The 21,659-nt window shown below is 40.6% G+C and overlaps 1 protein-coding gene across 8 annotated transcripts in view; it reads right to left on the bottom strand.

Annotated features, from left to right (window-relative positions):
• The window catches only part of SYNJ1 (synaptojanin 1), an 88,025-nt gene extending 67,621 nt beyond the window's left edge, over positions 1–20,404 (bottom strand). For 5 of the 8 annotated variants that reach the window (XM_089910298.1, XM_030760931.2, XM_089910300.1 and 2 more), the window contains exons 1-2: positions 20,294–20,404; positions 19,238–19,383 (exon numbers count right to left, since the gene is read on the bottom strand). In XM_089910298.1, the coding sequence (XP_089766424.1) occupies positions 19,238–19,361 (124 nt within the window). In that variant the 5' untranslated portion in view covers positions 19,362–19,383; positions 20,294–20,404. The other 3 variants (XM_089910299.1, XM_089910304.1, XM_089910303.1) reach the window with 3 other exon arrangements.
• Positions 20,405–21,659: the final 1,255 nt, after the last annotated feature.

The raw sequence follows: 21,659 nt of genomic DNA, 5'->3' as shown, positions 1-21,659 counted from the left end.
AATGCATAATAATTACCTTTTCGTTAACTGTGCTCCAAACATATGAATCTATCATGTCTTTCAGGCCCAAAGAAGACCCATCTATTAGACTGTCACCTGATACAAACATGCAGACAAATGTCATGTTGCCTGGTTATTTGTGCTTTTGTATTATATTCTGAGGCTCAAGAAACAGGACACATTTAAACACACAATTTAAACTAAAGTGCATATTCTTAGATAAAAGTATGCTAAAAGAAAAAAAAAAAGATTCAAAGAATAGATGAGATTTCATCTTCCCTGCCAGGAATTTTTTTGGTTTCCCCTCAAAATATTAAATGAAAAATTTTAATGATTTTTTTAGAGTGACGAATATTATTTTAGCTGAGGTACTTGTATATTGTTTCTGTGATGATCAAGACAGTAGCTAACTAGTTACTGGGCTAGGTATTTTTCATGTGTTATTCAATTTCCACAAGCACCCCATGAGCAGAATTGCGACTACTTCCACTTGACATGAGGAAACAGGCTTAGAGAGATTACTGATTTGCTACTAACCTGTTTAAGCTTAAACAGAGTCAGAGAATGCAGCTTCATGAGGGAAGGGGCTTTGTCTAGCTCACCGTCCTATCCCCGGTGACCTAGCTCAGTGCCTGGCACCCAGGAGGGGTTCGGTAATTTATGTTCAATGAACTGGTGAATGCAATTTCAGAGCCATACGAACGTTTAACTCCAGACACTTCCAATTTCATAAAAGAAAACTGAGTGTTTTCTTCTGAAATATTTTTAACCTAAAGGACTGCAGAGGATTACCTATTTTTCCATTTACGCTTCAAAGGTCTGGGGTGGGTGGAAGGAGGTCCTTTGCAGGCTGTGAGAGTCTAGGTGGAGTAAGAAGGGTGGCCCTGTTCATGGAGTTGAAGCCAGAGGTGGGGAAAGAAAGCATCCACTTGGGGGGAGGAGCAGCCGGGCAGGAGATGCTGAAGTCTGAGTGAGGAGGGTGGTGTCCATCCAGAGACAGTAGGAGTGGCCTGGCACGGGATGAGAAGGCAGGGTGCACTGGAGGGAGCCCCAGGCAGGGTGCTGGAGCCCCACTGGGGTGAAGAAGGCAGCCACGCGGTGGAGGAGGCTGCAGGGGCAACAGGAGAGTGGTTATGCACAGGGGAATGATCAAAGACCTCAGGAGTAGGCTTCTCACTGTCAGAGAAGGGAATTGCAAACATGGAAAGAGAGAAAACTAGAAAGGACACTGCAGTGCTGATCAGAATTGGAGTTACCAGTATGAACTCACGGTTTTCTAGTGAGACAGACTGACAGAGATATAAATGGGTGGGTATAACTATGTATGCATATCATATACACTTATATGTTCTCCTTAGCTCTAGCCATTGACAGGACCACGACCAGCAATACTCCAATAACAAACAGCACACCTAGCACCCAGACCTTGCCTTCTAATACCATTCTCCACTAAAAGGAACTAGGACTCCTCGGAGAAACAGCTAATTCCAGGGGAAGGGCAGGGACAAGATGAGCCTATAACATGTTTCTGCACCAGGAAGTAAGGGAGTGTTCAAAGAATGATGGTGGCATGTTACAAAAATGCGGAAGCTGGCTTAAAGGGGCTTCTTTTACTGGTGAAATCTGGGACAATTTGAGCATCAAAATAAATTATAAGAGTAACAGATTACAACCCACTGAATAAACCCATAAACTGAAAGTTTGAAGAGCAATGGGACCATACATAATCTCAAAGTACCTCACCTCCAAACACTTATTAATTATAAAGGAAAAAAGAGCCAGCCAGAGACACCTGGCAGACACCACCTTAACCCAAGTAATCCAAGTGAACACCAACAGTAATGGGACAAGTCAAGATTGTGTCAACTGACAGGATACAATGAAAAGAACGCAGCAGCACTTCTGTAATATTCCTGCCAAGATAACCTCAATCTGAGCATAAGGAACCATAAGACAAACCCAGAGTGAGGGACATTCTACAAAACAATGAAGATGGCCTTCATCTTCAAAAGTTTTATGGTCATAAACGTCAAAGACTGAGAAACTTTTCCGCATTTAAGGAGACTAAAGAGACATGATAACTAAATAAAATGCACAAAATTCAACTGGATCTTTTTTCTACGAAAGACATTGTTGGGACAATTGATGAACTTAAATGGAGTCTGAGGATTAGACAACAGTAAGGTACCAATGTTAATTTTTTGATGATTATATTGTAGTTATGTAGGTGAATACCGGAAATATGTAATAAAGTATTTGGGGGTGACAGGGTAACTTGTTGGCAACTTAGTAGTCTTAAATAGTTCAGAAAAGTTCTTTTGTACTGAACTTCAACTTTTCCATATATTTGAAATTATTTAAAAATTAAAAAAATTTTTCTTAATGTAGCCAGCAAAAATAACTTTGAAAATACATGTGCATATGCCTAAGTTATGAAGCTTTTTTCTCTAAATGGCATGAAGATAAACTCTTACAATACCATTTTATTCCCTCCCCATATATATTTTTTTAATTGGGGGAAAAAGATTCCCTTCTTTTGTGAAACTCCATGAAATCCAGAGAAATACATGATTAGGAGGGATCCAATTAAATTATTGTCCCATTTCTCTGGTAACTTAATTCTAGAAAATAATTTGAGATTCCTCCACTATAAAAAGATTACTTAAAATAAGAAAGCCATGGGGAAAAAAAAAAAAAAAAAAGAAAGCCATGGGACTTCCCTGGTGGCACAGTGGTTAAGAATCCACCTGCCAATGCAGGGACACAGGTTCGAGTCCCGGTCTGGGATGATCCCACATGCCGTGGAGCAACTAAGCCCGTGCGCCACGACTGAGCCTGCGCTCTAGAGCCCGCGAGCCACAACTACTGAAGCCCACGCGCCTAGAGCCTGTGCTCCACAACAAAGACAAGCCACCACAATGAGAAGCCAAGGCACCGCAATGAAGAGAAGCCCGGCCCCCCCGGCTCACCGCAACTAGAGAAAGCCCGCGTGCAGCAACCAAGACCCAACACAGCCAAAAATAAATAAATTAATTTAAAAAAAGAAAGAAAGCCATAACACTTTAAAATAATGTGTATAACCTTTAGATAAAACACAGCATTTGTAACGACTTTACTCAATCCATCCCCATCTTTCTTCTTCCCTTAATACTCTCCCCTTGCATCCCAGGCCTTAGCCAAAATGAGTAACGTGTTCCCCTCCTACAGGCTCCATGTTCTTTCCCCTCCCTCCCCTCTTTCGCTGTTCACCACGTTCTTCCCACCCCGAATACTTGTTAGCCATCTTTGTGTTTCCAAATATTACCCATCTTTCAATACCTAACAAAAAATGCCGCTTTCTTCCTGAAGTTTCCTCTGATTACTCTGGCTGGAAGGAAATCTCTTTCTTCTCTTTACTTTATGCCACAGACACTTGTCTACTAGTAGCAATAGAAACTAAGTCTTATTTCTTTATATCTCAACATGATGCCCACCTAACACAGTGACTCTAAACACTGCAGCTATTGACTAAGTATTCATCTAATAGACAAAAATAAATTGAGAGATTTTGGCACAAAAGGGAATGTTTCGTAAGTTTTAAAATAATACATAAGGGGAATTCCCTGGCAATCCAGTGGTTAGGACTCTGTGCTTTCACTGCAGGGGGCCTGGGTTCAATCCCTGGTTCAGGAACTAAGATCCCACAAGCCGCGCAGCGCAGCCAAAAATAGTAGTGATAATAATTTTTTTTTTAAATAAAAAAAATTTGGGCTTCCCTGGTGGCGCAGTGGTTGGGAGTCCGCCTGCCGATGCAGGGGATGCGGGTTCGTGTCCCGGTCCGGGAGGATCCCACGTGCTGCGGAGCGGCTGGGCCCGTGAGCCATGGCCGCTGGGCCTGCGCGTCCGGAGCCTGTGCTCCGCAACGGAAGAGGCCACAACAGTGAGAGGCCCGCGTACCGAAAAAAAAAAAAATTTAAAAATTTTAAAAAAAATTTAAAAAAAAAACTGAAAAATAAATAATTAAATAAATAATGCATAAAAAGATAAACATTTTATCTTACCATTGACAGCATTTGAATGCCTTCATTATTGAAGTTTAACAGTGACGTCATGTCTGTCGTGGGGTGTGAAGGTGAGGATGGGAAAATGGGCACTGTTAAATGACTGCTAACCAGGGTGTAAGCTGTGGAGTGTATAAAATGGCAGGGGGTGTGGAGAGCTCAGAGGAAACAACGAGCAGAAATGAAAGTTCAGGAAACGTGGTGATACGGAAGTTCAGGCCACTCACTCTCTTGTTAGTGCTGTCTTTCCAGGTTATCTACTACGCTTTCCATGAGGGCAACAGAGTGCTTTTTGAAAGAGAAGTGGGTTTTTTTTCCTCCTTTTCATGTTGTTATTAAACAAACGAAACGCTAGGAAAAACAAACCTTTCTTTTTACAAGTGACTGATTTCTAACCACAGGTAGGTAGGAATAGCCAAGAAGCCCATTGTTTTAGGAGTCATTCTAAGCTGATCAAGATCTTGTGCAGTTCAGCTGAGGTAAGGAGGGCCACATGTCTTCAGCTCATTTGTTAAGCCCGGAAGGTAAGACAGAGCCTGGCTTCTGAAGTTACTGCTGTGACACCTCAGGCAACAACAGTAACTAACCTCCTCCTTATTTTCCTTATTTTAACTGGAAAAACTTTTCTTCTCATGTCACATTCAACACTATCTTTCATTCGTGCTTTAAATCTTAGTCATCAATCTAGTGCAAATGTGCATTTCCTGAGAACACAGAGCTATCTTAAGCATAAATTTATAATTATAGCTATATTTTTAACATATTCTCACGTCATTAGAACTGATCATCTGAAGGGCCTCTGAATCTACTCCTAGTGAATATATGAATATGAATCAGGTCATAGAAAAGAATTTAAAGCAAAATAAAATATGTGCCATAAACATTTATTCTCAAAAAATATTTATGGATGAAATTAAATGATGTCCAGGGTTTACTTCAAAATAAACAGTGGTGGCGGTGGGGGGGGGGGAAATAGCAGATAAGGGATATAGATAAACACAAGCGTCTGTGATTGGACTTCCTGGTGGTGCAGTGGTTAAGAATCCGCCTGTCAATGCAGGGGACACGGGTTTGAGCCCTGGTCCGGGAAGATCCCACATGCCGAGGAGCAACTAAGCCCGTGTGCCACAACTACTGAGCCTGCGCTCTAGAGCCCGCAAGCCACAACTACTGAGCCCGCACGCCACAACTACTGAAGCCCGCGCACGTAGAGCCCGTGCTCTTCAGCAAGAGAAGCCACCGCAATGAGAAGCCCACGCACCGCAACGAAGGGTAGCCCCTGCTCACTGCAACTAGAGAAAGCCTGCGTGCAGCAACGAAGACCCAACACAGCCATAAATAAATAAATAAATACATAAATATATTTTAAAAAGTGTCTGTGATAATCGCTGAGGTTGGCTGGCAGATACATGGGAATCAACGACACTATTCTCTCTTCTTTGATGTCTGTTTGATACTTCCCCAGATAAAATTTATTCTGACAGCATTCTTTGGTATCCTGGATAAATTCAGAGAGGAGAGAAGACAAGATAACCTGGCCAGTCAGTGGGAGAGGACAGGCTACTGGATTCTAAGTGATCCGAGAGGTATTTTCCTCCAAGTAGGCAAAAGTTCAATGGGCACTAGGACTTTTATAAACTTGAAAGGGAGCAATAAGTTCTACAGCCTTGAGAATGGCCCCATGGCCTGCTCTTCCCAAGTCTATCATATATTCATCAAATAACAGATATATAACAAATTGGGAAAGAAGCAGACTCGGCAATTATAGAATGGAGAGCCCAGGAAGGGTAAATATTGCTAATACTCTGTCACAAATGTTTTCCTTACATTCATCCTAAATAAATTAGCTTTCATATCCTCCTGTCAAACTTGTAGCTGGAAAATCATAAGCTTACCTTTACCTGTCATCACAGAAGTAGTTAAGAAGCCTTTAAAACTACGTAAAGCCACAAGCTAGTGATATCCCACAGCTTAATACAGATAACTTATTCATTATTTTAGCTCTGTGCCTGTTTCAGAGTTTTTTAACTGAACAAATTCATGACTGAAGGCAGCCCTAATCTACGTCTCCTATTTAAACTACAGGAAAGTAATAAAAATAGAAGGTATAGAGATTATCTGTTTATAGACTACAGAAAACACTCAGAGTATAAATATATCAATTGTTCTCTATCAAAATTTAACATACCTATTGTTCTCTATCACATTACTCAACACCTTTTTTTGCTGGACTGGCTTATTTTATAGCACTCTGTCATATGACACAGCTGGCATTACTCAGCATTGCTGGTGTTACACCCGCCCTTCTCAAATGAAAAGTTAAGGCAATTAAGAAACATAAGATCAGGCTACAGAAATTCAGATGAAAACATAATCATATACCTATGTCTTGATTCTCATGAGTTGTGTCTCTAAAATACAGGCTTATTAAACATAGGATAATTGCAACACGATGGTCACATCTGCCTTGCTAACTCTACCATCTGAATGGAAAGAAATAAAATTAACTTATTATCTAAGACATTCAGATAAATAAAAAGTCATTTCTCTAAAAACCTAAATGGTATTTTGAAGATTAAATTTAAATGTAGATTTCTCTAACTTCTGATGAATTAACAATATTTCAAACTAAATAATTACGCTACCCACTGAAGGTCCTGCCATCCAAGGTCAACATTCTGCTGTGGCTCAAACCTTCCAGGTGGGAACAGACTGTCTTTCCTTAGCTGATGATACAGAAGACCAAGCTGAAGAAAGCCAGTAAGAATATGAAAACAGGATTACAAATTAGCACGACCTTCCTAGAAACACAATTTGCCTGTGGTTGCATGCACCGCAGTTTGTGGCCGGCTTATTTGCATGCAGGTACCACTCTGGTGTGGAAGCAGAGAGCCTCTAGTCAGAGGATCCTTGAGATCATGCAGTCCAAGCTACTCATTTTCAGAAGAAAATGACTAGGTGATTCGTCCAAGATCATATAACCAGCTGGTGGTAAAGACTCTTTCCATTTCATCACACATAAAGAGAAAATTATTTTAAAGGAAAAAGGTTTTCTTTGTATTAGTAAATAACTAAAATTCCAGCTGAAAGATACTCAGCTATCCAAATTAGTGTTCTATATAAACTGCACATCCCAATCTTGGCAACATTTCAAAATAAAAATAACCTTTCACTCATTTGTTCAACAAGTATTTACTGAATGCCTACCATACACCAGGATCCTGGCAAAGTTCTAGGAATAAAAAAAAGTCGGTGCCCCAATACCTTCCACTGGGAAGACAGGCATTACATAATCATATACCTGCAAAATTATGAATTATACTAAGTACAGTGATGGAGTTCCCACAGACTGCAACAGGAGGACCGAATCTAAAATTGTTTGTGGGGGACGGTGGTGGTTAGAATAGGCCTGGCTGCCTGCAGAAGTGACCTTTAAGTTGAAACCTGAAGAATAAACAGGAAGTTAGCCAAATTAAGAGTGCAGGTAAAAGTGTTCCAGACAACATCCACATGCCCTACGAGCAGAAATTCCATTCCTAAGAAAATATCCAACAGAAATATGTATGTATGTGCACCAAAAGACATGTAAAAGGATATTCATACTAGTGTCACTTATAATAGGAAAAATTGGAAAGAAAGCAAATGTCAACAGAATAGTGGAATATTCATACAATGGAATACTACAAAGCAATAAAAATGAATAAACTACTGCTATACGCTACAACATGCATGATCTCCCATATTTAACACGGAATGAAAGAAGCTGGGCACAACAGAATACATATTGAATGATTCCATTTATGTTAAGTTGAAAACCAGATAAAACTAATCTATGAGTTAAGAAGTCAGGACAGTGATTATCTTTGCAGATCATGATGGAGATAATTGGAAAGGAACATGAGAGAATCTTCTGGAGAGCCAGCAATAACGTTCTATTCTCGACCTGGTAGTGGTAACATGAATATGTTCACTCTGTAATAAGTCATCAAGTCGAACATTTATCGTTTATATACTTTTCCATGTGTGCAAACAAGTTTATCTTTAAAAATAAAATCCTGAGCAGAAGGAACAGCTTTTGTGAAGACCCTGAGATCAGAAAGAATTTGATACATTCAGAACTAAAAAAAAAAAAGGGCCAATGTGGCTGGAACACAGAAACCAACAGACAGTACAGTGTAAGACTGAAGAGGGAGACGGACTCGATTTTACTGCAGGTCATTTTAAAGAGTTTGGATTTTAAGTTCAGTGACCAACCCCTGAAGGGTATTAAGCAGGGGAATAATAAGATCTAAACTGTGTATTTAAGAACACTGGAGAGTGGGTGGGGGAGTGGAAGCAGGGAGACCATTTAAGGAGGCTATTATAATGGTCCATGAAAGAGACTGCAGTGGCTTGACTGGTGTAGAACCAGCTGAAACGGTGAACTGCGTGGATTCTCAATGAAATTAGGAGGTTGAGCTGACTGTACTTGGTAATGGAATGAATGTGTGAAATGAGAGAGAAGGAGGTGTAGAGGGTGATTCTTAAGTTCTGGTTAAAGCAGCTAGGTGGATGGAGAGCAATCCCTTGAGATAAGGAAGACTGAAGGAGAGCAGATTTGAAGGAATGCAGTGGTCAAGGTGACCATCGACCCAGTACCTGTGCCCACCCTCCCTTACTACATAGCCATGGTACAGGTGGGGTTTTATGGGAACTCAAACAATCACAGAAATTTCTACCTTCTTTTGCCAATCATCTGCCCAACCCAAGTAGCACCTGATATCCCTGCAGCCACGGCAGTTGGTTCAGGAATGGACACAAAACTCAAACAAGGGGGAGGGCATTTTCATTTTGTAGGTTCTAACCCATTTTCTCAGTTTGAAAAAAAATTGGATCTCAACTGTGCCATCCAAAATAAATAATTATTCTACCCAGCTCTGTATCAGTCCCACACAGCTTTGCAACTTCTACAAATCTGATAACGACCTTTCTACCCTATTCTCCAAGAAAATAATCAAATTGTGAAACAAGATAGGCCAAAGTCACATCCCCAACATTGACTAAGACAGACCACTAATGAGCACTAATGTACAACCAGCTAGGAATTTACTTAATAATAAGATTCAGGACTTCCCTGATGGTCCAGTGGTTGAGACTCCGTGCTCCCAATGCAGGGTTCCTGGGTTCAATCCCTGGTCAGGGAACTAGATCCCACATGCATGCCACAACTGAAAGATCCGCATGCCGCAACGAAGAGCCCGTGTGCCGCAACTAAGACCCAGCACAGCCAAATAAATGAATAAAATATATTTTTTTTAATTTAAAAAATAAAATAAATAACAAATAATAAGATTCATCCTGCCTATACTTCGAACATGGTCCACAGGATATTAAAAGGCTGTTTATCTACCTTTCAGTAAGGTATTCAACAGACAACAGCAATCCTACGGTCGACTAGTGAACAAAATGAAACATAACCCATAATAAATATTTATTGCGAAGACCTAGTTTATATAAGCAAGCAAACTTTATAAAGTTATGTAAGAAGACTATAATAAAAGGGAAGAAGAGAGTATTTTAATAACATTCAATACGTTTTAGTTAATAATTTAATAAGAAGTATTTTGTTTTTTATTTTTTCTTTTAACTGACTAAGTTATCTTAAAATCATCCAGGAGTATAAAGAGCGCATAAATTCTTTCAGCCTGAACTGAGGGAGTAATTAAATACGTGTCCAGTTGACCACGAAGAGTTAATGCGTATCTCCAAATGCCAAATGTACTCACAGTAATTTGATTAGTTCATTAGCTATGAAATGCACTCCAATGTGAACGCATTGCTTATATTGTGTAACATTACAGAGGAATAACAATGGCTTTCACTTGCGAAATCTATTTTAGTGGAAAAAGATAAACACAAATTCTTATTAACAACCATTAAAAAACTCAAGCAAATTTAAACTGTCACCAGTAAAAACATGACATGCAAGTTTTAAATATATACCTCCTTTCGGCACTCTGCTTACAAGACTAACCCCAACTGCACTGATCTGTTCCACTCTTTCTACCTCTTTCAAGCTTAAGTTAAAACATAACTAAGTAACAAAATGTCACTGATTCAGACTTTACAACCTCAAAATTTCTGAATGTACTGGCGCTAGATGCAAAGAAAAGCAATACTATTTAAATTGCTACTCATATAACTGGCTCATTTTGTTTAGCTTCTGAACATCTGAAAGTCTTTACATCATCTTTGTTTGTGACTGGGTACAGAATTCTAGGTGGACAGTTTCAGGGCTGTTTTTTGTTTTTTTTTTTCCATTTCAGTAAAGATCTAGCTCTATGTAAAAAAAAATAAAAATAAAAAAAATAAAGATCTAGCTCTTTCTCATCTGGCTTGGACTGTTTCTGAAGAAGTCCATCATGATTTGTTTCTTCCTTCTTCTACATGTGTATCATTTTTTTTTTTTTTCTTTCCTGGGCTGTTTTTAGGATTTTTCTCTGCGTCACCGTTTTAAGCAATTTGATCACATATTTCGGTGTAGTTCTTTCTCTTCATGGTTCTTCTGCTTGGGGTTCATTTAGCTTCTTGGATCCATGGATTTATAGTTTTCATCGATTTTGGAAACTTGTCAGCCATTATTTCTTCAAATATTTTCCTGCTCCACCCCCTTCCTTCTAGGATTCCAACTGCACATATATATGGGGCCACTTGAAGTTGTCCCACTGCCCTCTGATGCTCTGTTTATCTATTTTAGTCTGCTTTCCTGTGCTTCATTTTGGGTTGTTTCTATTATTTTGTCTTCAAATTCACCACTCATTTATCCTGCAGAGTCTAATCTATTAATCCCCATCAGTGTATTTTTTTCATTTCAGACATTGTTTTTTTCAATTCTGGAAGTTTGATTTGGGCCTTTACATTTTTCATGTCTCTCCTTAACATGCTCATTCTTTCCTGTGTTCCTGAGCATATGGACTATATTTATAATAGCTGTTTTAATGTTCTTATTAATTTGAGCATCTGTTTCTACAGATTGACTTTTCTCCTCATTACAGGGTATATCTTCCTGCTTCGTTTCATGCATGGTAATTTTTAATTGAACGCCAGACATTGTGAAATTGACAGGGTTGAATGCTGGATATATGTATATACATTCTGTATTCCTATAAACAGTCTTAATCTTTATTCTGGGATACAGTTGAGTTATTTGGAAATTATCTGGAAACAGTTTGACCCCTTTGGGTCTTGCTTTGAAGCTCTGTCATGCAGGACCAGAGCAGCATGTGGTCTAGAGCTACTTGGCTCCACTACTGAAGTAATATACCCTTCTCTGAGTGTTCAACCCAATCCCCCAAGTATTACCAGTTTTCTCCATTCTGGCTGTTTGGAGCATGAACTATTCCCAGCCCTGAGCTCCAGGAATTTTTCTGCCTGCTCCTCTTTGGTGGTTCTTTCCTGCCTTGATAGCTTCCACTGGCACCAATCAGAACTCAGCTGATGCCTCAAGTGGAATCCGCTACACATCTCAGGAGCTCTGTGCAGTTATACCTTTTCTGGTACTTAGTCCTGAGAATTCTAGATGCTCGCGTTTCGCCGAAGCCCCTACTCTATCTCCTCAACTCAGGGAGACTGTCAGGCTTTGTCTGGGTTGACCCTGCTGCTGCTGTAGCCTGGAAGCTCTCAAGGCAGCGACTGCAAGGCTCCCCTCATTTGTTTCCCTTCTCTTAGGGATCAGTGTCTTGTGCTGTCTATTGTTCAAGAGCTGAAAATTGTTTCACATTTTTTTGTTCGTTTTTTTGTTGTTGTTATTTAAGGTGGGAGGGCAAATACAGATCCTGTTACACCATCATGCTCAGAAGCAAGTATCCTGCTACATTCCTGGCCTAGTTATATTTTAAGGACATTTTAGAACATCTGAGAGACCTGAAATCATATAATAAGAAGTCACATAACAAGGCTTTACTGTTCAGTGAGAGAGAAATTTTTTGCCTTCACTTTTATTTCCTCATAGCACACTTAAGTGGTAAAGAAATGAAGGCACTTAGGAACGACTACTGGCCCTATGTTAGCAGGCTAATCCTGCTGCCCAGGATAGAGAAGTAAGGTTGATTTTTTTTTAAGTGTTGATATTTAAGTTGCTATTTATTTTCTTTTCTATTAAATATGAACATTCCAAAAATTATTTACAAAAAGAAAATGAATTTTTGCAACCCTAACATAAAGTGATATATAACAAGTCTAAATTTCATTTTTCTGCACAGAAAAAGTCAACTATAAAAAAGGCACTTCTGGGCTTCCCTGGTGGCGCAGTGGTTGAGAGTCCGCCTGCCGATGCAGGGGACACGGGTTCGTGCCCCGGTCCGGGAAGATCCCACGTGCCGCGGAGCGGCTGGGCCCGTGAGCCATGGCCGCTGAGCCTGCGCGTCCGGAGCCTGTGCTCCGCAACAGGAGAGGCCACAACAGTGAGAGGCCCACGTACCGCAGGAAAAAAAAAAAAAAAATTCTTAAAAAAAAAAAAGGCACTTCCTTCCTCAACTTGAAATTTTTTCTTAAAAAGGGATAAGATACTGCAACTTATCTAAATGGCAATCGTGCTGACTAGTAGCATTTGGCAATTAAAAAAACAAACAAAAAACTATGCACACTGCTTGTCATCACCACCTACTACACTCATCCAAAATTCTAAAACCTGACATTTAACTTGGCCTGGCAAAGTTAAAACGTAAAGTTTCTAATTACCTAACGCTAAATCAAACCATGTTTCCCTCTTAGATATTAACAGTTTGTAGGTAAAAACACAGCAAGTTTAACACTTCCCTCATTAGAAAATGCTTACCATTTCACTCTAAAGTCTACTGGCATTCTTTTCTTTTTGCTCTTCATTCCTCAACCCCCCCAAATAATAACCACCACCCTAACAAAAGTATAAATAATAATTACAGCGAAAAGGCAAATGGTAAGACTATGTCATTAGACAAGTTATTTAATCTCTCCAAGCCTCAGTTTCCACATCTGCGAAATGTGGATAAAAGTACAACCCACAGAATTAAATGAAATAAAGCATGTCTAATGCCAGTCTAAACTGTATGCTGAGATGGTCTGGGACACTTCAGCAAACTCTCAGGAGAGATGAGGGATATTTTAAATGGAAAGAAACACGGAGATATTCAACACATGCTGGACACTGCCCAAACTATTAGCTTGGGGTAGTTCAGAGTTTTAACATTTGATTGCAGTATGTTCCTTTATGACATCAGACATCATATCTTAGTGAAGCTGGGTTTTCAGTGGTTGCTGCGATTAAAAAAAAACAAGTACTGCTCCAGAATCAACGTGGAACAGGCAATGAGGGTGGTGCTTTTCAATCTGGTGCCAAGGTCTGGAAAGCTGTTCAGTGCTCGACAGGCATTCCCATACCGTAAATAAAGAACTGTGGCTATTTATGAAGGAAATAAATTATTTTCAATTTCTTTGCAATATTTTTTCCAAACAGCTACTAAAGGTTGTTAGGACATAAATATTTATTGTTTGGACCTAACTATTTAATGAACAGAACGGTGGCTTACGGGTGCTGTTAAAAACTTAATAAGACCCCAAGGATGCCATAAAACGAGAAAGCTTATAGGCCCCTCTGGCTTAATGTTGTGACTAGCAGAGTAACTTCCAGTGAATAGCAAGTATGACTCCTTTGCCGTGTACAGTTTCATAGAAAAGGCAAGACACTTCACATTCTGTGACAAAGAGCTCCAGAATTTTATCCCTCTGTTTTACAGCTCAGGTTTCCATGATAAAAGAAAACAAATTAGGTAGACAAAGACACTTAGACGGACAATGTGGGGTAAAACCAGGTCCAGAGTTAAAGCCTGAAGATAATCTTACCACTAGACAGATAAACGCAATTAATCCTTCCTACCGTAGCAGTATGTGACACCCAAAGGAACGAAAGCTCTCATTTTAAGAGTTAGGAATTTACATCAACACCGTACATCGCCGTCTTTTAAACAGGTGATCCATAACTTCACAATATTTAATTTACACACTACTGTAACTCTATGCAACTTCTGAAGACAGGTTAAGGGGCACAAGAAACTGTTTAGAGCAAGTAAGTCATTTGGTCCAATATTATTTTAATGTAATGGTTATTTGCTCCCTCCCTTTTATGTGACGACATACTATGACATACAACACATGCACAATCATTCACTTATGAACAAACGAGTAAGACGCCGCTCAGACTAACATTTGTATACCCAGAGGGTCAACCAACCACACACAACTAGTAAGGCTATGATACAGCTATGCAGCATAAATGGGCAACACTGCGGATCCTAAAAGTGAGCACCATATATACATGTGAATATTAAAAAACCACTGAAAATCAAACACATGTGGGTTAGTTAAAAGGCGCCATTCCAAGGCTATACATAATCACAGGAAAAAGTATTTACATTACTTGGAAAACAGCTGCAACAAAGAGTTTATTGCCAATGCCCTTTATAAACTCCTCTCTTACGTTTAATACAGATGTTACGCTCACTATCTATGTGACCCGCACATCATCCTCCATTTCCGATGTGCTGACCTTCCCTTTACTCCATCTTCTATTTAGGATACAATTATAAAGCGAATTATTTACCTTTACTAAAGCATGAGATGGGTTGCAAAATAATGAGATAGCCTGTGAATTTAAAGCATGTATCTGTCTGACTGGCTACTTGTCCGTCCCTTGTGATGGTCTTTTCATGTGTCTAGCTGTACAAAGTGGAGGAAAACTGAACTCAACACAAAACTGACAGATGTCTTCCTTTATCTCTTAAAAAATTAGTTTCGGGCTTCCCTGGTGGCGCAGTGGTTGAGAATCCACCTGCCAATGCAGGGGACACGGGTTCGAGCCCTGGTCTGGGAAGATCCCACATGCTGCGGAGCAACTAGGCCCGTGAGCCACAACTACTGAGCCTGCGTGTCTGGAGCCTGTGCTCCGCAACAAGAGAGGCCACGATAGTGAGTGGCCCCTGCTTGCCACAACTGGAGAAAGCCCTCGCGCAGAAACGAAGACCCAACGCAGCCAAAAATAAATGAACTTAAAAAAAAAATTAGTTTCCAAGAAGAAGGGTGTAGTGTTACAACTTGCTGACCATCACTCTTGTGCTTATGCTGGTTCAGACGCAGTATACCAGTCACAGAGAGTCCACTTGCTACACTGAGTCACTGCTCCACAGACATCAAATTTTTGGTTCAACTGAACATTTTTCTGGACTAGTAATTTTCAAAAATGAGTAACACTGAAAATGGGCATGTGACTAAAAAACATATTAACTATTATCTAAGAACGTTTCAGAAGGTTTTTTTAATTTTTATTTTGTTATTATTTTTTTTTTCACTTTTGGCCGTGCCTCGAGGCATGTGGGATCTTAGTTCCCCAACCAGGGATCAAACCCGTGCCCCATGCAGTGGAAGTGTGGAGTCTTAACCACTGGACTGCCAGGGAAGTCCAAAGGTTTCTTTAAATAAATAAATGCAATGAAAGAAATCGATAAAATTTTCCATCTCAAGAAAAGTAATTTTAAAACAAACTGTTAACAGTACTTATGGTAGTTATGAAGAACATTCATCACACACATTTTAATTGGCATTTCAGAAAAACCTTAATGATGTGGTTAATAGTTATTTCCAAGAGAATTTTTCAGTAACAAATCCAAACAATGTGTAACGTATGTGTTTCACATCAGCAGTTCGGTCAAACAGCAATTCTTTAAAAGACAGAAAATAAATTTTATTATGAAAAGGTACCACACTTTCAAACACAGAATACTGCACTACAAACACAGAATACTATAATCTACATTAGGTTAGTCTTCCCCCCATGCCATTTATTTAATAATCATTTATTCTGCAATATGAGTAAGACACTGAACTAAGCACTAGGGATACAAAGATTACTGAGACCTGGGCCTTTTCCTCAATGAGTGAAGCATCCAGATGCAGAAACCTGAACACAGTTCCACGTTCTGTGAAAAGCACTAGACTAAAAGTGCTATGGGAACATCAGCACTTGGTTCAGGCTGAGGGTTTCAAGGAAACTCATTACGGACCCCACAGTAGACAGTAACAGCACTGAAATTCTGGAAACATGGTTATTTTGGATAGCGTCTGTGAGCCAAAAAAGTTATGCCATAATCTATCATAGAGAGGCCTATATAAGCCATGCTCAGAAATGGTCATCCCAATCTAATTATATCAGAATCTCTGTGGGGCTGGAGCCCAGGCATCAGTATTTGTAAAAACCTTCCCAGGGAATTATAATGTGCACACAGGGCTGAAAATCACTGATTCATTGATTGATTAAGTCGTAGCATCATGACTGATTTAACATCTTTATCAACATTAAGACAGAATTCTAAGGCTTGATTAATTAGTGGATACTTGGGTCCTAAGAGGACCCATGAGCTGAGTTTATTTTCACTTGCACCCTATTTTTTAATATGTGCTAATAATAGGAAAAATGATATTTCATATTGGTTATCTCATGACACTTCTGGCCTAAGCCAAGAAAATTAAGTGACTGTCAGTCCTTAACGATATGTATTGCCTAAGATGCCTAATTGTTTAAACTTTAAACCCAGGCAACTGAAGCCTGTAGAAGTCACAAACTTTGGGTACGTGAAACTGAGTCCTGCTAGGGTCACTCTCACCATGTACGTTCAAGAAAAACACCTGCATACAAGCATGCAGAGAACAACAAAAGCAGCATATAAAAAGCATTCATCTTGTGATACAGACTAAGTTCCACAAAATGAAGGGAAGGAAGAGACAAGAGTGAGCTGGAGGGGCAGATTCTCATTAAGGAAGAAGACTCAAGCTGGAACTGACAGGCTTCGACTGGAAAGGCAGAAAAAAGCATTCTAGCAGTCTTGGAGGAAGAGGGACAGCACGATGACGGTTGGAAAAAGCACACTACTTTGGGAGAGCACTGAGGAAACACCAGTCTCCCTCAAAGGAGATCAACACTGAACCAACAGGGTGGCACCAAATGATGGCAGGCCTTGATTGACAGGCTGAGGAGTCTGAACTTAATCTTATTGAAAAATAGGGTTACATTTGGGTTTACTATCAAAAATGATTTTAGGAGATTCTTCTGGTAGATTAATATGCAAGATGCATCGAAATTCAAAGGTCTGAGATTGGTGAAGATAAACAGAACACCTCAGTATTTTACAAGCACAGCCCCCTGAATACAACAGGCACTGACAAAATGTGAAGGTTTTAAAAATGAACATTCTACAGCACAAAAAATACACACCTTGGTATCATTCTGACCTGAATGTCAAATTAATTTTACATGTCAAGTAAGTTATAAAAAGGTCTGTTAGCTCTTAAATATTAATGTTTTAAATATGAAAGTTTACAGTAGAAAAGCTACTGACATAGAAAAGCTAATTAGTAGAAAAGCTAATGACATACTCAAGAGATTATATATCCATTTATGCTAGCTTTACGGAGAGAGGCAACATTCACAGCTTTTTTCTCCTGAAAAGAATTACTTACATAGTCTAAATCTAATGAAAATAAAAAGAGTTAATAAATAGTTAAGACAATGTTTTTAAGATTCTTTTCCTTAAAATGAATGTTAATGCCAAAATGGATGGTTTGGGAAGTTGTTTTGTTTTGTTTTGTTTTGTTAAACCATTATTTGGCATAAAAGAGAGGACTGCTGGAGGTTTGGAAGTAGGATTATCCTTAAGCTTCCTGACCTTGGAGTAAAGTATAGCAATAACCCTAATAACTATAGGTAATACAAACTTTGTAGCTGAAAATTTGACTTCCCATTATTACCAGTAATCACAATTAGAGAAACATTTAGAATTTAGACAAATTAGGAAATCACCAAAACACACAAGCAGCTGAAAAGGGTTTCACATGCTAAAACAAACCTTTTTCCCCCACAGATAGTTTTATCTAGATAGAATTCATCAGTATAAGAATAATATTTGTAGTATGAAGAAACATGCTTTGCAAAATTAATATTGTAGCAAGTAATATTTTAGTTGATTTAAGCATAAATAACAATGTATCAGTAAATGAATTAAGTCTGACTGAACATAACCCATATTACTAACACTTGTTTCTTAGAACACATATAGCCTCTTCCTGTTCACTCAAACCATGTTACCACATGTACCAAAAAATACATATTTCTTATACATTGTTCTCTGCTTAAGACTTTTCATTATGTCACTATCCTTTTCCCCAATCAGGATAAAATTTTGCTATTTCAGAGTATTAAGATCAATCAGGTTTAACTGATACTAATATTCTGTACGTTAGTATTCTGTATGCCGAGATTAGGGCCTCCTGCCCTTCGTTACTGAATATGGAGAAAGTTTAACAGTTCAAAATATTTAGGGGCTTACAGTTGTAAGTATGCCTTTCAAATGGTATTTTTAATTTTTAAAAATATGACCAATAACTAAACTGATCCTACATAGCAAAAGCATAATATAGAACAAGTCGTTACCACTAGAGAGCCTCTGACAATACAGTCACATTTGAAATAATCCTAAATTGAGGTTACCAGACGAAATCTTATATTAGCAAGTGTAATGTTCAAATTAATCTTTTTCGTTTTAATTTCATCCATCTGCCCACAAAATAACCCAAGCCTTACTAATCTGCTATTTTTCTTGTGGTGCAGTAGTCCTTTTCTTTAAAATAAACTATCAGAGTAGTTTCTTAAACAATATGAAATCAATCACCTACCTTACATGAAATTCTGAAGGTTGTTTACAATCCTCTTAATGAAAATGTAAGCACCTCACCAAAAAATCCTCCAACAATATTAAATAAATACTCTTATAGTCCATTACTACAACTGACCTATAAGAAATGCTGTTCATTACAGCCAAAATGTCAAGCAAGCCATCTTACAGGTTTATGTGATATGCTATACACTGCAACGATAATTTTTTGGAAAGAAAGATTTACTTTGAGAAGCAGCAGAAGAACCCAAGAAAGCAAAAATCTGTACCAAAACCTGCATCTTCCCCCGCCCCAACAAAAACCTGCAGTGGGGGAAGAAAAGAAAATAAAAGTTTTAAAGAAAATAAGGTCTGGTTAAAAGGAAATAAAAGCATATCAGAGTCTTCCTTAAAAAATGGTTGAAGCTGAATTATTTCAAGCAAAACAGACCCTGATCAGCTGGGCTGTGAGAGATGACTTACAGAGCACAGCTACAGCCCCAGACTCGAACATGAGACATTCTTCCTTATGCCTAGTTTCCACTATGAGGCTGAAAGGTGGAGGATCCAATTTGTGATAGATCCGAAATCCTTTGCTGAACGCCATTCTCCTTTCTTCCGAGGCAGCCCTGTGAAAACCAAGCAAAGCAAAGCAAATGAAGCTAATGTTTCCTTCTGCAGCAAAGGACTGCAAGGCATCCAGAAGTCCCTCCCTGCCAGGTTTTGATGGGGGGTGGGGTGGTAAAAAAAAAGGGGGGGGAGCTTGGGGAGAGAATGGTTGATTCCAAAAGATAAGTCGTCACTTAATTTTACCGAAAAGCAAGAGGAAAAGCTGCCAATTCTCACAGCAAGGCAAGACAGGGTTTTATCACTCCAAGTCCATGAACGGTTTGGTGAAGATGAGTTTCCCCTTTACTTAATGTTTACCAAAAGGAAACATTTTGAGCGTATTTCGCTCGGAGTTGTTTATCAGCTTCCTGCTTCAGAATTTGTCAACTACGTTGAAAGGGAAACGATTCGGAAACTTCAAGCCGATCCTCTGCGGGGCAAGAAGAGGTAGGTGCGAAGGAAGGTTAACAAGGCTGATTCAAAGCGCCTTAGGGGGCGAGAGAAGGGGAAAGGATTATCCGACACAACGGGCTCTCCCGGGGTCGGCGGTGAAGGGCAAGAGCAGCGGTACAGGCTACCGCCGCCTCCAGCCCAGCGCCAGGGCACCGCCGGCTGAGGGGTCCGCAGGCAGCAGCCAGTGGATATGAATGGCCACCCGGGAAGAATCACGAGTCGGGACACGGACCGGACCGAGGCTCCTCGGGGTTTCCCGGCAGTCGACCGCCCGGAGAGCGGCTCCTTCCCAGGGGGACAGAAGTGCGGAGCAGCCCGATCCCTCCATTATACGCCAGAAGAGATGACCAGGCGCCCAAACTGACTCGGTGCCTTTCCCGCGGGCAGGCTGACAGCCGCTGTCACCTCTGCTCCCCGCCCGACGCGGCGCCCCGCACAACCGGTGGTCTCCCAACCACCCCGCCTGCCCTCCAGTACCTGGCTGCCCGCGGTCGCCGCTCACCGCTCCCGCCCAGGCTGCGGAGGTGGAGACTGCTTCAGGAAGCGCCGGCCCGCGCGCCCCGCAGCCGCTGCGTCTGGCCGCTGCCGCTCCCCGCCCCCCCCACCAGCCGGCCGGCTCACCTCTTCCTCCGGCTCCTCCTCCTCCTTCTTCCGCAGCCGCCGCCGCCGCCGCCACAGCCGCCCGAAGCGTCACTTCCGCTCCAGCAGGCCCATCTCTTCCGCATGGCGCAGCGGCCGGGGGCGGAAGGCCCGCCCCTCGCGGGGAAGGGCGGGGCGTCGGGGGGAGGTCCCGCCCCTTCTGGGCTGCCCTGCTGGCCAGGTAACCGTGAGCTGCCCGCCGCCTCCACGCGCAGCGACCTTTTCCTCTTGCGGCGTGTTCCCCAAGCTGCAGCTGCAGGTCCCACCGCTGAGGTTGCTGGGAGAGGGAGGATGCGGCCTCCCCGGGCCCCTCGCGTGGGCTTTTCAGAGCTTACCAACCACGGGGAGGGACTCAGGGGAAAAGCTTTGGGGGCTGGGTATTGATAGGTGCCCAAGAAGGGTATCAGGACCACCCCCTGCCTCCCCCGCCTAACTGGCTGGGGGGAGGCTTCGGGACAGTCAGCACGCTGGGCAACAGGGCAGCGCCTGAAGAGCTGTCCATGGTGTCTCACTGCGAACAGCGCAGAGTTCTTATTCTGAGCGTCTGGGTAGGTAGCAGGAAGAAAAACTAATGGCTGCTTTGGAACAACTCTGTTCGCTGCCTTTTCTTCTGGTGTGCTCTGGAGCCCTCAGGAGCACTATTAAAAAAGAGTGCTCGTAAAATGTATATCTCAGAAATAACTAAACTTCCTTGTCAATTGCATTATTATGAACTTTCATCAAATCTTTAACCGTGGTCATTTTTAAGTCTTTTGTCATTTACAGACAGTTCTGGGTGGACTCTGATGCTTTTGCAAATATGTTCCTATAAAAGGGTTTCATCTTCAAGGAATTCATGGAAAAGACTCTGACAAGTACAGGTTTCTGGTAACTGACTATACTGCTGAACTGAATGGATAAGCATTTTCAGAGCTCTAATGGAAAACTGATGAATTCATAAAAGTTTTAACAAAAGATCAAGATGAAAAAATAATTAATTACATGGGACTGAGTGAACTGATGAGAATGATTATAATTCTCGTGACTTTCTGTTTGAATTAAAAAAAAAAATCCCACAAGGACTCAGAGGCAAAAAATATACAAATCAATTTTCACTGCAAAGTAAAGGAGCTGTTACAGTGGAGGATTCCTGGACTGAATGTCAATATTATGACAGTATGAGTGTGTTTCGTGTTTGGTAATTGCAACATTGTTGCTTTTGTTG

The sequence above is a fragment of the Delphinapterus leucas genome, chromosome 4 (assembly GCF_059928025.1).
Source record: "Delphinapterus leucas isolate spDelLeu-1000000601 "Yukka" chromosome 4, BTC_Dleu_Yukka2, whole genome shotgun sequence".
NCBI classification, from domain to species: domain Eukaryota; kingdom Metazoa; phylum Chordata; class Mammalia; order Artiodactyla; family Monodontidae; genus Delphinapterus; species Delphinapterus leucas.
This window is presented reverse-complemented; position numbering and strand designations above follow the sequence as displayed.